Raw genomic sequence first — 19,073 nt, forward strand, 5'->3', positions numbered from 1 at the left:
CGTGTCCAGTTTCAACCTCTAAACTGGACAGAACAAAAATGAAAATGAGATGATTCACTGGTGGAATGGATGGCTCAAAATGTTCTCCTCCACCCGTCCTCTTCTCCGTGATGGCCTTTAGCGAATCCAGAGTGAAATGTAATAATTATGTACATGGCATTTTTCCCTTTTACTGTTAAAACAGTGGATATAACTGACTTGTTCTGCTGAACGTTTCCATAGTGCAACACATTGTCTGAGAACATATCCACAGCTTTCGCTATTTTATCCACTATTTTATATATCTTAAGCAAGTGCACGTGGACCTGAAACTCACTCCAGCATGTTTTGCAGTCTGGAGCTTCTCCATAAGGGGGAGCTATTAGAATGCCAGTCACTTTTGTGTATGTAAAACAAAGAGATTGAACAGCCATGAACCCACGCCAGCAGGAGCAAGTTACAAAATCAGAGCTGAAATAGTTTATAACCAAAAGATGCTCAGGATTTTACTGCATAATGACCGTCATTAAAGCAGTTAAAGCTGAAAAACGAAGCTAATAGGAGAGCAGAGTATGTGGGTCTGAGCTGCAGGGGATTCAGGGAAGTAGGTAAGGCCTTATCTGCTGTCTCAGAGAGAGAACAGGTACTGCAGCGAACACTGAGTAATAATACTATAATAACATGGAATGATGGCAAGGACGAAGCCACTAATCTCCATCAATAACATTGATGTTTAAAGTTTCCTGGATGAGGCAGAAGACCACTGAAAGAATATTCTGTAGACGGATAAAGCAAAATATACATCCATCCATCCATCCATCCATTTTCTAAGCCGCTTCTCCGTCAGGGTTGCGGGGGGGTTCTGGAGCCTATCCCAGCAGTCTTCGGGAAGGTAGGATACACCCTGGACAGGTCGCCAGTCCATCGCAGGGCAGACAGACAGACAGACACAGACAGTCACTCACACACTCACACCTATTTTTATCTTAATTGTGAAACATTACATCTGATAAAAGAACCAATGCTTGATTTCCAGCTGAAGAACCTCATCCTGACTGCGAAACATGGTGGTGGCAGTATCACCGTTTGGGGCTGTTTTGCTGCCACTGGACCAGAGCAACTTGCCATCATTTAATGGGGCTATGGATTCTGGACTGTATTGGGAAATTCCACTGGAGAATGTCAGAGTATCTGTCCTAGAAATGAAACTTAACAGATGATGGGTTTCACAGAAAGATGAAGACACTTTTAGTCGGCCAAAGTATGAAGGTTAAAGCAGAAGAGGTTTCGCCCCTTGGAGGCGGATGGAGCTGCACCCTCCACTGACTGGTTTCCAGTCAGTTTATAGCCAGTGATGATGGCCCTGCTTACACTCTACATCTCCCTCAACCTGTTCGAGTGAAATATTTGAACGTGTTCCTCACCCACTCATCCTCACTTTCCACTTTGAGTAGTGAGGCATTCTGCGTCAAGCAGTATTCTCTCGCCTGGTGCCAGTCCCGAGTGTCATTGGAGAACCAGTAACATCTGCAGAGATGCAACGACCATCCAGGCTTACAGCTAGTCACTGTTTAATGAATGAGAGAAAGAAAGAGAGAGAGAGAGAGGGGGGGGGGGGTGGGGGGAGAGGGGGGGAGAGGGGGGGGGGGGGAGGGGAGGGGGAGGATTCAGAGTCAACCCAAAGGTTTGACAACTATAATTGGGCACAGGCACATCTAATAAGCTTTCAGACATTCAGACTGTGCCACAACAGGAGGGGTGAGTGAAGAGAACAAAATTCAGGAGATGTGCAGGATCTGGATAAAACGCTGATTAAACCACCACTACCAAGGAACAGAAGTGAGGGAAGTCTACAGAGAAAATGTGTCTCCTAACAACCACCTGGAACAACCCCAAACCTGCCCCCATCCAATAAACAGCACTGAAAGCTTTGATCTCTGAGGGAGAGGTGAGAAGACCACTCAGCGCTGTGGGTCTGAAAGGACGTGTAGCTGATCAAGAAGAACCTCGCTGAGAAAAGGAGACGGACACATCAAACAAAGAAGCTGGACAATGGACTGACCACCCCAGAGTCCAGACCTCAGCACCACTGAATGGGTTTGATCACTTCAGAAAATCATCAACCAGCTTCTCAGACTGAGCTTTGGAGGCGTGTCTGCAGGTTCTCTGAGGAGCTGAAAGTGAGGCTCCTGAGGAGAATGGAAGCTGGAATGAAGGTGAAGAGACTCACTGAAAATGTAATAATTAATATGTAATATATTACAATATATTTATAATGTAATAAAGTCTCTGATTATAAGTCCTTGTATTTCCATGAGGCTCTCAGACTGTCCCTTATTCATCAATGTTGTGTTAAAAAGCTTTTCATGACGCATGAACTGCTCTGCCTCTGATTTACGACACGTTTGTATGACAAATGATGCTTCGGTGCGTGAAATCAAGCGCCAGCCTGCCACCACCTCATTTACATATAATTTACATGAAGCAAGCGCAATTTAAGGAGATGTTTTGTTAGGCAGCCAATAAAATGACAGCATTCAGTGGCTTGTGAGCCAATGGCTGTGCTCGCAGGTTGAGTTTGAGGTGGGTTGGTGAGTGCACAGCTCCCCCTACTGACCAAATTTTACAGTGTTAAAATGACCACCACTGGAAAGAATCTTAGTTTTATTTAGACGGTAGAATCAGGTATTTGTGTAGTGTGAATATTATTTTCCTAAAATAACACATTTAAATCCATTAGTATTGCAGTCTGTGAGATGCTTCTGTCTCTTGTTGTTCATTTTGAGGGCGGAGTCAGTAGGATAATACAATGTGCGTGTAAAATAAGTATAAAAATAATTTGCTCTGGATTGCTATTACTGTTATTTTAAAAGTTCTTTGTTTATTCAGTTTAACTGACAGGTTGTAGTTACAGTTGTAGTTATACATGTGATATGGTGGGGTACAAAAATCTGAGACCACAATAAAAAATGGGGATATTTCTCATTAAAACCCGGAAATAAACAAGAGAAAAATCTATTCTGATCTCTTTCAGCGAAGCTCGTGTTCAGACGACTCTCGGGTGGATCTGATATTCTCATCAGAATTACACCAACATGTGGAGTTCATGGCAGCTCTAGGGTCAATAAAACAAAAGAGGGGATCATCATCATCCTCATCATCCTCATCATCATCATTAGTGACTGTTTTACCTCACCTGTGCTCTGTGGTGCAGAGGATAGAAGAACAGAAGAAGACGAGTTCGACACCTCAGTCAACGTCCTGCTCTGAGATTCTTCGACAGGAGAAATAAAAATAATGTAACAAGTCGTCTCAATCAGAACCGACAACATCATTAAACCTTGCAGACTTATTATTCAGTTATCATGAGAACTTCACTATCCACTATGAATTACAGAGCTGAACATTATAGAGCTTTTTAAATGAAACAGTAGAAGCCGTATCGCCCCCTACGCTTCCTGTAGTGTATTACAGTCTGTCAGAGCGACTGTGTGGATCATATGAACATTATAGAGCTTTTTAAATGAAACAGTAGAAGCCGTATCGCCCCCTACGCTTCCTGTAGTGTATTACAGTCTGTCAGAGCGACTGTGTGGATCATATCAACATTATAGAGCTTTTTAAATGAAACAGTAGAAGCCGTATCGCCCCCTACGCTTCCTGTAGTGTATTACAGTCTGTCAGAGCGACTGTGTGGATCATATGAACATTATAGAGCTTTTTAAATGAAACAGTAGAAGCCGTATCGCCCCCTACGCTTCCTGTAGTGTATTACAGTCTGTCAGAGCGACTGTGTGGATCATATGAACATTATAGAGCTTTTTAAATGAAACAGTAGAAGCCGTATCGCCCCCTACGCTTCCTGTAGTGTATTACAGTCTGTCAGAGCGACTGTGTGGATCATATGAACATTATAGAGCTTTTTAAATGAAACAGTAGAAGCCGTATCGCCCCCTACGCTTCCTGTAGTGTATTACAGTCTGTCAGAGCGACTGTGTGGATCATATCAACATTATAGAGCTTTTTAAATGAAACAGTAGAAGCCGTATCGCCCCCTACGCTTCCTGTAGTGTATTACAGTCTGTCAGAGCGACTGTGTGGATCATATGAACATTATAGAGCTTTTTAAATGAAACAGTAGAAGCCGTATCGCCCCCTACGCTTCCTGTAGTGTATTACAGTCTGTCAGAGCGACTGTGTGGATCATATGAACATTATAGAGCTTTTTAAATGAAACAGTAGAAGCCGTATCGCCCCCTACGCTTCCTGTAGTGTATTACAGTCTGTCAGAGCGACTGTGTGGATCATATGAACATTATAGAGCTTTTTAAATGAAACAGTAGAAGCCGTATCGCCCCCTACACTTCCTGTAGTGTATTACAGTCTGTCAGAGCGACTGTGTGGATTATATGAACATTATAGAGCTTTTTAAATGAAACAGTAGAAGCCGTATCGCCCCCTACGCTTCCTGTAGTGTATTACAGTCTGTCAGAGCGACTGTGTGGATCATATGAACATTATAGAGCTTTTTAAATGAAACAGTAGAAGCCGTATCGCCCCCTACGCTTCCTGTAGTGTATTACAGTCTGTCAGAGCGACTGTGTAGATCATATGAACATTATAGAGCTTTTTAAATGAAACAGTAGAAGCCGTATCGCCCCCTACGCTTCCTGTAGTGTATTACAGTCTGTCAGAGCGACTGTGTGGATCATATGAACATTATAGAGCTTTTTAAATGAAACAGTAGAAGCCGTATCGCCCCCTACGCTTCCTGTAGTGTATTACAGTCTGTCAGAGCGACTGTGTGGATCATATGAACATTGTAGAGCTTTTTAAATGAAACAGTAGAAGCCGTATCGCCCCCTACGCTTCCTGTAGTGTATTACAGTCTGTCAGAGCGACTGTGTGGATCATATGAACATTATAGAGCTTTTTAAATGAAACCGTAGAAGCCGTATCGCCCCCTACGCTTCCTATAGTGTATTACAGTCTGTCAGAGCGACTGTGTGGATCATATGAACATTATAGAGCTTTTTAAATGAAACAGTAGAAGCCGTATCGCCCCCTACGCTTCCTGTAGTGTATTACAGTCTGTCAGAGCGACTGTGTGGATCATATGAACATTATAGAGCTTTTTAAATGAAACAGTAGAAGCCGTATCGCCCCCTACGCTTCCTGTAGTGTATTACAGTCTGTCAGAGCGACTGTGTGGATCATATGAACATTATAGAGCTTTTTAAATGAAACAGTAGAAGCCGTATCGCCCCCTACGCTTCCTGTAGTGTATTACAGTCTGTCAGAGCGACTGTGTGGATCATATGAACATTATAGAGCTTTTTAAATGATGAACATGAACAGAACCTTCATTGCAACATATTTACAAACAACTTACTGAAGGTTCCAGTCAGTGCCAGTATAATGATCAGCAGCAGAGAGTTGAAGATCAGCAGTATCGTGATTAGCCTGCTGCTCTGCGGTGACCCTGTTAGAGAGACGGAGGACAAAATGACAGAAGATCTCCTCAGTTTCACAGGACAGAACTCAGCAGCTCATCAGTGACCGTGAGACTAATTTTAATGCTAATTCTCTGCTGGGTTGAAGGTTCTGTGGGTTCTCACCGTGTGCTGGGTTTGGGTTCTTCACTGGAGGAGGCTGGTGGAGCGTCTGGTACACGTCCTCCGTCTTCACACACTCAGACATCTCCATCTTGCCCAGCGTAGGTGCCCTGCTGCTCCTCACTGGCTCTGTGAGATGAACAGAGGAAACGTCCAGCAGCTCATTATTGAGGTATAGATCAATCCTTATGATGACTTTATTTCTGATTCTCTGCTGTGTTGAAGGTTCTGTGGGTTCTCACCGTGTGCTGGGTTTGGGTTCTTCACTGGAGGAGGCTGGTGGAGCATCTGGTACACGTTCTCCGTCTTCACACACTCAGACATCTCCATCCTGCTGCTCTACGGCTTCTTCTCACAAGGCTTCTTTAACATTTATATGAATGACATGATTAGAAACATCACGATCACTAAACCTGCTGCTCAGCCTCACCTTCAGATCTCTCACAGAAGATTCTGAGTGACCGAAAGCGAGCTCCGTGTTGCACAGTTGTAATGATATTTAGTGATTGAAGTTTCGTCCACTAGGTGTCGCTATCCCATTCAGACAGCTTGAGCCGTCATAACATTTCTGTTTATATCACGTTTTAAATGTAATGCACTCCAAATTTTGCAGTTTTAAAAAGATTCATTGGTTTTTACTGAAGTAGTTTTACTAAACACTGTATATCCATTTAAAACAACGTACGGCATTTTAGTGGAGTTTTCAGAAAGTATTACAGCTGATGTTTGTGTTTTTATTCTGCTTAGTTATGTTAGTTATAATTCAGGACTGATATTTCTGATATGTGTCAAGCTCACTCCCAACAATGCTTGAGAACAAGTTTGAGAATAAGGCTATTTATTTATTTATTTATTATGAATAATTCTTCATATTCAGATCCACATTAACGATTAGTAATAAAGGCTGTTATTCTTGTTGATGGTTAATTGGTTGTGGTGTCATGTGGAGGAAGTATTGATACAAAATGTTTTGTTTGTTCTACTTTCTTTATAAACATATGTTCCCCAAAAGCGTGGCACGATCTCATCCTAACGTCTGTAGGTCCAGAAACTGTGGACCTCAGTGGTAGATCAAGCCATCTGCCTGGTCTTAACTCGGCTTTGTGTAATGGGTCCAGGAATGAAAGCGTGTTTGACCGGCAGCAGAAGCATTTTTGAACAGAGCCGCAAAAAAGTACCTAAATACAATTTCCAAGCACATCACATCATCCAAAGGCATCGCATCTGCAGTGATGCAGAACAGCGGCAGCCACCCGGAGCACCGGATTCATATAAACACAGCCAGCACTGCGGCACCTTCACTGTAAAGCACGAATCCAATCAACACAGACACAATGTCTGTACAGTGAAGACAACACAACTGAGTTTGAGGAAAACAACAAGACAAACATAAAAAACCCATGAACTTAATCGTGGTAGAATAAAGCACACTGACATGTTTATGGACCATTTATATCTTTCCTTTGATGATTCAATGCATCGAAGGAAACATTTCCTCTGGCATTTTGAAACTCATCTCAGCTTTTGTAATAAAAGAGTGAAAGTTTTGTAGTAAAAGAGTGAAAGTTTTGTAGTAAGAGTGAAAGTTTGAAGACCACCGAAGACAAAGCTGCCTTTTAAATTTGTTTATGGTTTTGGGAAAACGGGTAGAAAAGCAACATTCATCATATTTAGCCACATTTTACCTCCGGCTGCTTAAAGCTGCTTTTCACGACTTTTTTTCAGAAGAGTTGAAGTTCAGACTGAAAGTACAGACTCACTCTGAGAGCGTTGTTCTTTCCTAGCTTTGTGCAGTTGCAGTGCTCCTTTGACGTGAAGTGGCCGATGTGTAATAACCGATTTCTGCTCATCTGTCAGTGCTTATCAGTTTCTTCAGCTGCAGCACAATTACACTAGTGCACGTCTGCGTACACAGTCTCTCTCAATCTCTCACGGTCTCTCTCAATCTCTCACGGTCTCTCTCTCTCTCTTTCAAGGTCTCGCTCTCAATGTCTTACTCTCAATGTCTCACTCTCAATGATAGCGCACTATATTATTAGACTGCATACTGTCGCTGCTGTCGGAACAAAACCTTGTATCTCCAAAATAGTAACTTTACAGGAGAAGGAAAAAACCTACTTTCCTTTTAATGGAAGTCAATGAAAACAGACGTTTGTCCAAGTGATTCTGAGTCGTTTTTTCTGGTCCATTCATCATGAAATTTTCATGCAATATAAAGGGCAACAGGTATTTTTAAATCATGTCAAAAACTGAAAAACAAGGTTTCCTTCTGACAGCAGTGATATATAAATATGTGTATAATACATACAGTCACTGCCCAACCAAGGCACCTTTACAGCGGAGGTAAACGTTCTTAACTCTTAATGTAGGTCAATGTAAAGCACTTTTATTTTAAAGCAATTCTGCGCCGTTTCTGTTCATCATTAAATTTTCACGTGATGTAAAAGAGAACCGTTGAGCTCAAATGTTGTAGGGAAATAAAAGGCAAAACAGAGAGACACCTGTTTTTCGGTGGACAGCAATGAGGCACATGTATGAATGTGTTTGTATGTTTATATAATAATGCATATGAATAAAAAAAAAAAAACAAAAGCAAAAAAGTACACAATGCATTTTATTACTAAACTCTGTTACAGAGCACCGTTACTAAATGTTCAAGGACTTTGCACTCAAGCTGAGCTGATTAAATTAAACTAGCATGCCTTTTGTTTCAGCACGTCATACATTTTAATAAAAAGTATTTTAATAATAAAAAACACTTAATTTCTGAGATATATAATATATAGTGTATTTACAATAATACAATATATACATTATATATATACACACACACAATTCCTTATTCTTCTGTGTTTTGTGCATCATTTACTCAGTGCTTAGTGTTTATATAGTGTGTAGTGCAGGAGATGCAGAGTAAACAGAGTAACTGTCTGTGCAGATGTGAATCTTGAATCTTTAATGTTGTTAGAAAATGTAATATTCTCAGATATTTTAAAGAAACATACATTTGTGTTATTGCGCTTTAAGTCCTGTGAGCTTTAACTTACTGCTGCAATAGAAAGTGATTTAAAAAGTGAAAATCCTGAGATCAGTATCTTCAGAGTGGAGGCGAAATATAGTTTTGCACCCTCAGAGTGGAAGATAGTCCTCCCACACGGAGTCACTGCCTTTCACACCTTCACAGAAACGAAGATATTGACGTTAAAACTGTCCTGGAACTCATTCATCTACGCTGAGCCTGGATTTCGACTGTTGAAAACTCTGAAATTTGTCTATTTGACTATTTGTTATTGACCAAGTTTCAAAATTCAGTTTTGATAAAGTTAGCCAGCGGGGGGAGGGGGAGGGGGGTGGGGGTTATCCAGCGTGAAGCATGGTCACCCTTCCGGTCACCCCGGTTAGAGAAAGTGAGTCAGCCAGTTATTAAACAGTGAAAAGTGGTCCTACCTGCTCCGGTGTGGACGGCTATGCTGTCGGGCGGTTCCCAGGCAGTTATAAGAGTCTGATGATGATGCGTTTCATAATTAGCATATCCTGCTGTGATTGGCTGGTTTGTGGAAGATGAATCTGCACTCGGTCCTTCAGCTGTTCTCCTGTTTGTCTTGTTATCGTGTAGTTTTTTCAGGTGAACACATGCTTGTGTTATAGGACCGGTTCCCCCTGTGTAATAAATGTGTAATAAAGCTCAGCTGATTCTCTCTTAGCTTCTACAGTGTAGCTTCCTAATCTTCAGACTCATGTCTAAAGACTCACGAGGGCCTAAATGACCTTATTTAATGGCCTGTGTTCATGAAACACTTTACTTATAATGAATTCACCAATTTTTTTTTACATTTCTGACCTCACCACTGCAGTCAGAGACGTTCGGAGTGGAAAAAAATCTTGTTGCACTGATTTCCAGTATGTGGCGAGGAGCGAGGAGGCGGACGCATATGCTGAGATATTTTATTAGGACTTTTATTAGGAGCAAATCCAGGGTCATAGTCACAACGGTCCAGGGTCAAACAGCCAAGACGGAGAGAAGGAGGGACAGACACGACAAAATGAAAACAGAATCAACAAACAACGGAGGCCGGAAGAAACAAACACCAAACGATATCAAACAATATCAAACGATATCAAACACTTCAAACAGTACAACCAGAACAATAAACAACAAAGACCAACCCAGACCAAGGAAACACAGGGCTTAAATACACGAGGGCTAACACGGGATCACAAGACACAGGTGGGAACAATCAGGGGCGGAGTCATGAAACAAGGGGGCAGGACAGAAAAACCAAAACAAATGCACATGGAAGACCAGGACGTAAACACAAGCACATTAAGAAATTAAGACGCTACCAAAAACAAATCACATAGAAATATTTACAATTATATTACAATTTAATTACATATTTACTTCTGGCTCTGCTCTGGGTGGCAGCCTTTACAGTAGCTCTTGTTTCCTTCATGATCAATAAAGTATCTACCTACCTATCTATCTGTAGCCAATTCCGCAGAATGATGCACTAAACCGAGATTACAGGGTCATTTCAGATTCACTCGGTGTGCGAACGTTAGCTGTAAACAAATAATGATCACTCAACCAGACTTCAAACAGATGAGAGATCTTGATGAAACAGCATGTGGCTGCGTCTTCATCTGGTGTCTAATCTCACTGTCAGCATTTTGTCTGAAAAACTTCCACTTCGAGGCAGAACCTTATCACGAGTGAGGCATCTGAAAAACCACAGAGGGACAGTCCAGGTTGGGGTGGTTGGAGTATGTGCAGCATTTTCACGCAACCCAAAAAAACAGGCTAAGAAAGATATGGGCTGATAAATGAGGGCAGATCTGTCTAGAAGAACCACACTTACAGCAAATCGCCTAAAATCTGCCCAATTCGGAAACCTGTCTGCTGATTTATCTCCCACAACACGCATGTTAATCTGCACTGTTTTTATATCAGGTGCACATAGGAGGTTTAGTTTTGCTTGGTTTTTTGCTGCTTTTACAGACTTATTTATATAGAGCTTTCTGTAGCAGGTGTTGTCCGAAAATCTGAGCCCAATAGAGTGTTAACAGTAAAAAGAACAAATCCCTCAGGGTAAGAGAAGACGCCTTGAGAGTAACCAAGTCTCAAAAACACAAGCCCACCTTCCTCTGGTGTGTAAAGCATAGTATGTTTAGTGGGGCATGATGGTTAACATATGGAATCCATATGGATAACAGAAAAATAACAGCGCATTGTTGATAATCTTGTGGAGTACCTCAAGGTTCAGTTTAAGGGCCTTTGCTTTTGTCTTTGTACATGCTACCTCTAGGTTATGTCCTTAGTATAGATTTTCATAGCTATGCTGACGACACCCAGCTGTACATTTCCATAAAAACAACACAGAGATCAGATCACTCCTGTTTTAAAAGAGCTGCATTGGCTGCCTGAATCATTCAGGATAGGTTTTAAAGTTCTGCTACTAGTTTTTAAGGCTCTAAATGACCTTAAAGAACCGCTTACATCACAGAGTGTCTGTCTAAGATCTTATAGCTGCGGATATTGACCTTCTGCAAACACCTTCTGTAAAATATTGTAAAAGTCTGACTCCCAGATGTAGCAGAAGGAATCATCATAGAGAAGCCACGCCACCTTTTTCTCATCCGATGCCAGCTCTTTGAAAAATGACCCAGACAACAAATACATTAGTTATTAGAAACAATAGAAATTGATTGGCATTATTAATGTTAGTATTAGGTTTAGGAAAAGAGGTATCGGGTTTGTTACATGACTTACTGAGTTCAATCATGATCAGTACAAAGGTCAATAACAGACTGCTGAAGACCCTTAGCATCATCTTTAACGTGCTGCTCTTCATTCATCCGGTTAGAGAGATGGACAGAGGTGGACAATACAAAAAAAAAAATACAACTTTGCAGGACAGAATGTAGCCGTTAGTTTATAAAAATAAGATTTAAATATTAAAAGAACTATTTTCCAAACTCTACTTATCCCTTAAAATTAAATGACGATTCTGCAATAGGGCTCCTCATGCAGGGGTGGATTTGGAGCAGGAACCCTATGTGCGAAGGACCCGTGTAGGATAAGATAAGATAAGATAAGATAAGATAAGATAAGATAAGATAAGATAAGATAAGATAAGATAAGATAAGATAAGATAAGATAAGATAAGATAAGATAAGATAAGATAAGATGATCCTTTATTAGTCCCAGCAGGGAAATTCACAGTATTACAGCAGCAGCTGAGTAACAGGAGTAAGACACTCAGTAATAGAAACGGGAAACAGTATAAACATTATAAACATTATAAATAATAAAAATTAAAGCTAAATCTCAACTATTTACAGTAAAGTAAGAATAAGAATAAAATAAGAGTTGCAGAATATCTGTATTGCCCTTATGAACATATTGCACAATGAAAAATGTTTTCATTCTGAATATTGTGACATCTAATATATATATAATATCTAATATATTCTAATATTGTGAGTGTGTATATTGTGTGTGTGTGTGTGTGTATTGTGTGTGTGTATATTGTGTGTGTGTGTGTGTGTGTGTGTATTGTGTGTGTGTATATTGTATGTGTGTATATTGTGTGTATGTGTGTGTGTGTGTGTGGTCTACTGGGAGCAGTGCTGGTTGAACAGTCTCACAGCAGCAGGAAGGAAGGACCTGTGATAGCGCTCTTTCACACGCTTGGGGTGGAGGAGCCGGTCACTGAAGGACCTGTGATAGCGCTCCTTCACACGCTTGGGGTGAAGGAGCCGGTCACTGAAGGACCTGCGATAGCGCTCTTTCACACGCTTGGGGTGGAGGAGCCGGTCACTGAAGGACCTGCGATAGCGCTCCTTCACACGCTTGGGGTGGAGGAGCTGGTCACTGAAGGACCTGTGATAGCGCTCCTTCACACGCTTGGGGTGAAGCAGCCGGTCACTGAAGGACCTGCGATAGCGCTCCTTCACACGCTTGGGGTGGAGGAGCCGGTCACTGAAGGACCTGCGATAGCGCTCCTTCACACGCTTGGGGTGAAGGAGCCGGTCACTGAAGGAACTGCCCAGTGCTGCCAGAGTCTCATGCATGGGGTGGGAGACGTTCTCCAGCTTGTTCAGCATCCTCCTTTCTCCCACCGCCTGCACTGGGTCTAGAGGAGTTCCCGGGACCGAGCCGGCCCTCCTGACCAGTTTGTCCAGTGTCTTCCTGTCTGCAGTCAGCAGACAACTCCATAGAAGATGGCTGATGCCACCACTGCGTCAAAAAAGGTCCTCAGGAGTGGCCCCTGCACTCCAAATGAACTCCCTGAACTACCAAGTCAAAACAAACGAAAACTCTTGCTGAGCTGGAAAGGTTCCGAGGAGTATGGCAGAAAGACAAGGACAAGAGTACAGACCACAGCCGGACTTGAATCACCGATCTCTGGAACAGAAGTCCAGCGTAAACTCAGGGGCAAGAAGAATCACAGGCTGTCTGGGAAAGACTGATGGGCTTGAGATCTTGAAGCAAAAAGAAAAAATAACAAACAAATTTCCCAACACAATGCAAAAGGGGTGGAAAAAGAACGGAAGAACACTCCCGAGTGTGGAAAACAGCTGATTGAGAGAAAAGACAGCACATTCTCTCAGGAGAACTCAAAGCAAAAGAAGCTCAGAGAACAGTGAGAACCAGGAGAAACCTGAGGGTCTTACCAAGCTACCAGCTAGCCTTGTCTAGTACTTTGAAAAGAGAACCCAAAACTCAGCACAGAGGTGAATGTGAGCTTCCCTTATGTAGGTGAGGAACACGTGCCACTGTTCATCCCTAATCATGGTGGAGTGGCTCTGTGCCTCCCTCTTGTGGGCAGGGAAGGCTTGGCAGGCGGACCAGCCCCAGTCTGGACTCTTACATAATTCTGCATAGCTCAGTGTGTGAGACGTAAACAGAGAGATTCAGAGGGTTTGGTGTGAACTGGTGCAGACGTCTTTACAGTGGTGGTGATGGGAACCAGGCGTCGCCATGACTACAACACAGATATAGACATTTTATTTACCATCCAGAACCACCAGAGAACCTACACGAGTCTTCTGAGCTTATATGGAATGTTGATGATGGAAAACAGTGGAAAATCTGGAATAATGAGTTTTCTTTGGGGACTATTTTGCCGCACAGCGCCCTGCATGTCTCCCTCCACCATGAATGGAGTTGAAGTTCTCTAAACTCTCATAAAACAGCGTCTCAGTCATCAGGCAGTGAATTCAGAACCAGTTCATGTAGGAAATTTCTGTAGGAGCTTTTAGAGGGACGTCTGGTTCCCATCACCACCACTGTGAAAGGTTCTGACTCAGTGAGTTTATCTAGAACAGAGCGTTTCACACCAAACCGGTCTGGATGAGTCTGAAAACATCCTATCCAAGTACAAACTCGGTTTATATCACAATACCTACATTTAGAGTCGGTTATTCATTCAGCCTAATGAGAAACTGTAGAACGGACTCGGTTTATATCACAATACCTACATTTAGAGCCGGTTATTCATTCAGTCTAACGAGAAACTGTAGAACAGACTCGGTTTATATCACAATACCTACATTTAGAGTCGGTTATTCATTCAGCCTAATGAGAAACTGTAGAACGGACTCGGTTTATATCACAATACCTACATTTAGAGCCAGTTATTCATTCAGCCTAATGAGAAACTGTAGAACGGACTCGGTTTATATCACAATACCTACATTTAGAGCCGGTTATTCATTCAGGCTAATGAGAAACTGTAGAACAGACTCGGTTTATATCACAATACCTACATTTAGAGCCGGTTATTCATTCAGTCTAATGAGAAACTGTAGAACGGACTCGGTTTATATCACAATACCTACATTTAGAGTCGGTTATTCATTCAGCCTAATGAGAAACTGTAGAACGGACTCGGTTTATATCACAATACCTACATTTAGAGCCGGTTATTCATTCAGCCTAATGAGAAACTGTAGAACGGACTCGGTTTATATCACAATACCTACATTTAGAGTCGGTTATTCATTCAGCCTAATGAGAAACTGTAGAACGGACTCGGTTTATATCACAATACCTACATTTAGAGCCAGTTATTCATTCAGTCTAATGAGAAACTGTAGAACAGACTCGGTTTATATCACAATACCTACATTTAGAGCCAGTTATTCATTCAGTCTAATGAGAAACTGTAGAACGGACTCGGTTTATATCACAATACCTACATTTAGAGTCGGTTATTCATTCAGTCTAATGAGAAACTGTAGAACGGACTCGGTTTATATCACAATACCTACATTTAGAGTCGGTTATTCATTCAGCCTAATGAGAAACTGTAGAACAGACTCGGTTTATATCACAATACCTACATTTAGAGTCGGTTATTCATTCAGCCTAATGAGAAACTGTAGAACAGACTCGGTTTATATCACAATACCTACATTTAGAGTCGGTTATTCATTCAGTCTAATGAGAAACTGTAGAACGGACTCGGTTTATATCACAACACCTACATTTAGAGTCGGTTATTCATTCAGTCTAATGAGAAACTGTAGAACGGACTCGGTTTATATCACAACACCTACATTTAGAGTCGGTTATTCATTCAGTCTAATGAGAAACTGTAGAACAGACTCGGTTTATATCACAACACCTACATTTAGAGTCGGTTATTCATTCAGTCTAATGAGAAACTGTAGAACGGACTCGGTTTATATCACAATACCTACATTTAGAGTCGGTTATTCATTCAGTCTAATGAGAAACTGTAGAACGGACTCGGTTTATATCACAATACCTACATTTAGAGTCGGTTATTCATTCAGTCTAATGAGAAACTGTAGAACGGACTCGGTTTATATCACAACACCTACATTTAGAGTCGGTTATTCATTCAGTCTAATGAGAAACTGTAGAACGGACTCGGTTTATATCACAATACCTACATTTAGAGCCGGTTATTCATTCAGTCTAATGAGAAACTGTAGACAGACTCGGTTTATATCACAATACCTACATTTAGAGTCGGTTATTCATTCAGTCTAATGAGAAACTGTAGAACGGACTCGGTTTATATCACAATACCTACATTTAGAGTCGGTTATTCATTCAGCCTAATGAGAAACTGTAGAACGGACTCGGTTTATATCACAATACCTACATTTAGAGTCGTTATTCATTCAGCCTAACGAGAAACTGTAGAACGGACTCGGTTTATATCACAATACCTACATTTAGAGTCGGTTATTCATTCAGCCTAACGAGAAACTGTAGAACAGACTCGGTTTATATCACAATACCTACATTTAGAGTCGGTTATTCATTCAGTCTAATGAGAAACTGTAGACAGACTCGGTTTATATCACAATACCTACATTTAGAGTCGGTTATTCATTCAGTCTAATGAGAAACTGTAGAACGGACTCGGTTTATATATATATATATATAAATGTATTTAGAGTCAATAAATATACAAAATGACTCTAGAAGTCTGTTTTGTTTTAATAGGTGAGACATTAATAGACCTCATCGTGTGAACAGGTAAGTGGAACAAATTGTCCTCTTAAGTCATTTCCTCTCAAACAATGAGGCTGTCAGGTCTTTTAGCCGCTGAATCAGTTGTTTATTAATAACTCAGTACAACCTGGGCGGATAGAACTGCTTCCAAACATGCAGTAACAAACACGTTAACCACATCCTTACAATTCACATCTGCCGTAAAGCTTCTACGTGATGAAGCTTCTGCCGCTCAATGTAAACTCTGCATTTTATTTAGGCAAAACAAGAATTTGATACAGACCCACTGCAATGAACTCTTGCAATTTTTAGTACGCAACATTAAATCTGAGCTAAATGTTTCATGGCCATAGAGGTCATATAGGCCCGAGCTGCACATTTGAATCGGCTGAGCTGCTGGATCATTTTGGGTCAATTCATTTTGTGAACTCATGAAATTTATATACAATGTAAAAGGTGTTGTTTACTCTCAGTTGTGTGGGTGTGGAGATGAAAGCTCTGTAGACACTCTCTGGATTTAAACATGAGCAACTTTATTTCAAATGAATAAGACAGTATTAAAGCCCTGAGAGATTCCCGAAGGCCGGAGTGGGATCCCCTCCTGTGTCCGAGTTGGCTCTGGTTTATATATGGTGAATGGACGGAATGGAATGGAAGGGATGCGAAACCTCATTGAAATGGCTTTGAAAAAAGATCTGTAGCATGAAATGTTCCCAAGATGTTTATTCTTTAATGTACAATTTCCTTTGATGTTGCATATGACATCGATGACCAGAGAGGGTTAATTGGTCCACTTTCAGAGATAAATAGGACTGAAAGCTTTGATCTCTGAGAGAGAGGAGAACATCAAGCTGCCTCAGATCTGAAAACATCCACAGGTGTTTCTGTCCATCCTTCCACTGTGAGAAGACCACTCAGCGCTGTGGGTCTGAAAGGACGTGTAGGTGATCAAGAAGAACCTCACTGAGAAAAGGAGATGAAATCAGTCTCTGATTGACAGCACTGGGTGTCGAGTTCTCTTGGTCTGATTAACTGACTGTAATTTGCTCTCCAGGATGACAGTTTGTCCAGGTGTAAGATGATTGGTGATCCGGTGCGCTTGGAGACGCCTTTCATCCAAGGAGAAGAGCAAGGCTGGGTGTGTGAACAACATAACAGACTTGGGTATTTACAAGGGTCACCTGGACTACCTGGACCACCTGGACGAGATGGAATATCTGGATTGCAGGGACCAATTGGGCCACCTGGACCACCTGGATGAGATGGAAAACCTGGATTGCAGGGACCATCTGGGCCACCTGGACCACCTGGACGTGATGGAAAATCTGGATTGCAGGGACTGGGACCTCGTGGGCCACCTGGACAAGCTGGATTACCTGGACAACCTGGGCCACCTGGTGCCCCTGGCAACCCTGGACATCCTGGACAAACTGGATGACCTGGGCTACCTGGAGCATGTATTTGCATTAAAGAACTTCATCCTCCCTGGAAACCATCATAAATTGCTAAATAACACAGTTTATTCTGCAAGGACAGAAGATCAGCACAGGTCAGATGATCAGCGCAGTGTTTTTAAATAATTTTAAATTTTTTGTTGCAAGATTCATGGCACGTTTCGGTCAGTGTGTTTGTCTCTTCTGTCATTGATTATAATTTAGCTGTGCACTGGAGGACGATGAAATTGGGTTTTGAGGGTTCTGAAGGAGGGCTCGACAGTGAGTCGTCCTTCAGTGTCCGGGCGGATATGTGGGGGTTCTATACTCGGAAAAAAGGAAACCAAAATCAGAGCTTAAGTAGAGACAGAAACTGCCCCCCGGACCCTTTGAACGCAATCTCAAAATACAGCAGTCACATAAAACTTTAGGTGGACAAGTGTTGAGATGTTCACCCACCTACCAAGAGACCACCCACCTACCACCTAGTATAGAACTGAAATATAGCACAGCGCCACAGTAGTGCAAAACCTGACCGCCCTCCAAAAACCATTTTCCCGAAATATCACTGCAGTGAACTCACGTCTCACTTTTAGCTTTTAGAGCGTTCAAAACATCCAACCCCCACGCGCCGCAGCCCACGCCACAGATCTTACGCAGTCCCTGTCCACCAGCTTGTTGTTGGAAGTTCCCCTCCTTCAGTGGTGCAGCAGGTCTCATTATAGCGCCTCAGGCCCCAGAACGCTAAACCATTTAAGGTGGAGCAGAAAATACAAGCAAGCAGCTGGGAAATCAGCTGATTCAGCTTCGTCTGTGTTACACTGTCAAAGGCTTGCAGGGTGTACAGACCACCAGGCGTCGGAAACAACCGGAGCACGCGTCTCCAGTAGGAGGCAGGATTTCTTCCTCTGCATCCTGAAAGACTCGTCAGATGATAAAACACACTGTCGCTATGACTCAGTTCCTTTCAGATGAGCCAGAAATACACTGGACAGCGTATCAGTCAGTCAGTGAATGAAGCAACGTCCTCCACTCTTACAACCCCAAAAGCAGAAGTCATGTGCCATGATGACGCCCTGGACTCTGTCCATCCCTCTGCACTCAGATTTATCACACAAACGCTTTATAAACACCGCATTTTACTGGCTTATAAAGCCCTTATTGGACACCTGCCCCCATGCAGCTCCTCTGTGTTGACGCTATGACGTTGCGTGGATGTTAGATGTTGACGGTACTTAAAGAAAGAAAAGAGAAAATCTCGCTTTATTCAGTGAGCACTGGCACCGGGAACGCCCTGCAGAACATTTTACAGCTCACTTCTGTCCCCTTAGTTAGTCAGAAATGTTCACTTCACCTTCATTTGACTTCCTGTGCTTCGTTTGTGTTTTCAATGTTGATTAGATGGATTATTTTTATCTTTATTGTCAAGGTTTTATCATTTACAGCACCGAGCGTGACGGTCTAGTGAACGGCGGAATTGAGTTCCACAGTTTAGGAAAAAGTCTTGGAATTACAGCGAAAGTTTTAGGCATCTGAGCAAATGTTTAAACG

General features: G+C 42.0%; 1 protein-coding gene across 1 annotated transcript in view; it reads left to right on the forward strand.

Moving 5' to 3' along the window:
- LOC108414391 overlaps positions 1-17,350 on the forward strand; it is a 39,410-nt gene extending 22,060 nt beyond the window's left edge. The window contains exons 15-17 of the mRNA XM_037533678.1: positions 5,581-5,725; positions 5,820-5,885; positions 17,144-17,350. Of these exons, the coding sequence (XP_037389575.1) occupies positions 5,581-5,725; positions 5,820-5,885; positions 17,144-17,350 (418 nt within the window). The remainder of the gene's footprint in view (positions 1-5,580; positions 5,726-5,819; positions 5,886-17,143) is intronic.
- Positions 17,351-19,073: the final 1,723 nt, after the last annotated feature.

The sequence above is a fragment of the Pygocentrus nattereri genome, chromosome 23, assembly GCF_015220715.1.
Source record: "Pygocentrus nattereri isolate fPygNat1 chromosome 23, fPygNat1.pri, whole genome shotgun sequence".
NCBI lineage: Eukaryota > Metazoa > Chordata > Actinopteri > Characiformes > Serrasalmidae > Pygocentrus > Pygocentrus nattereri.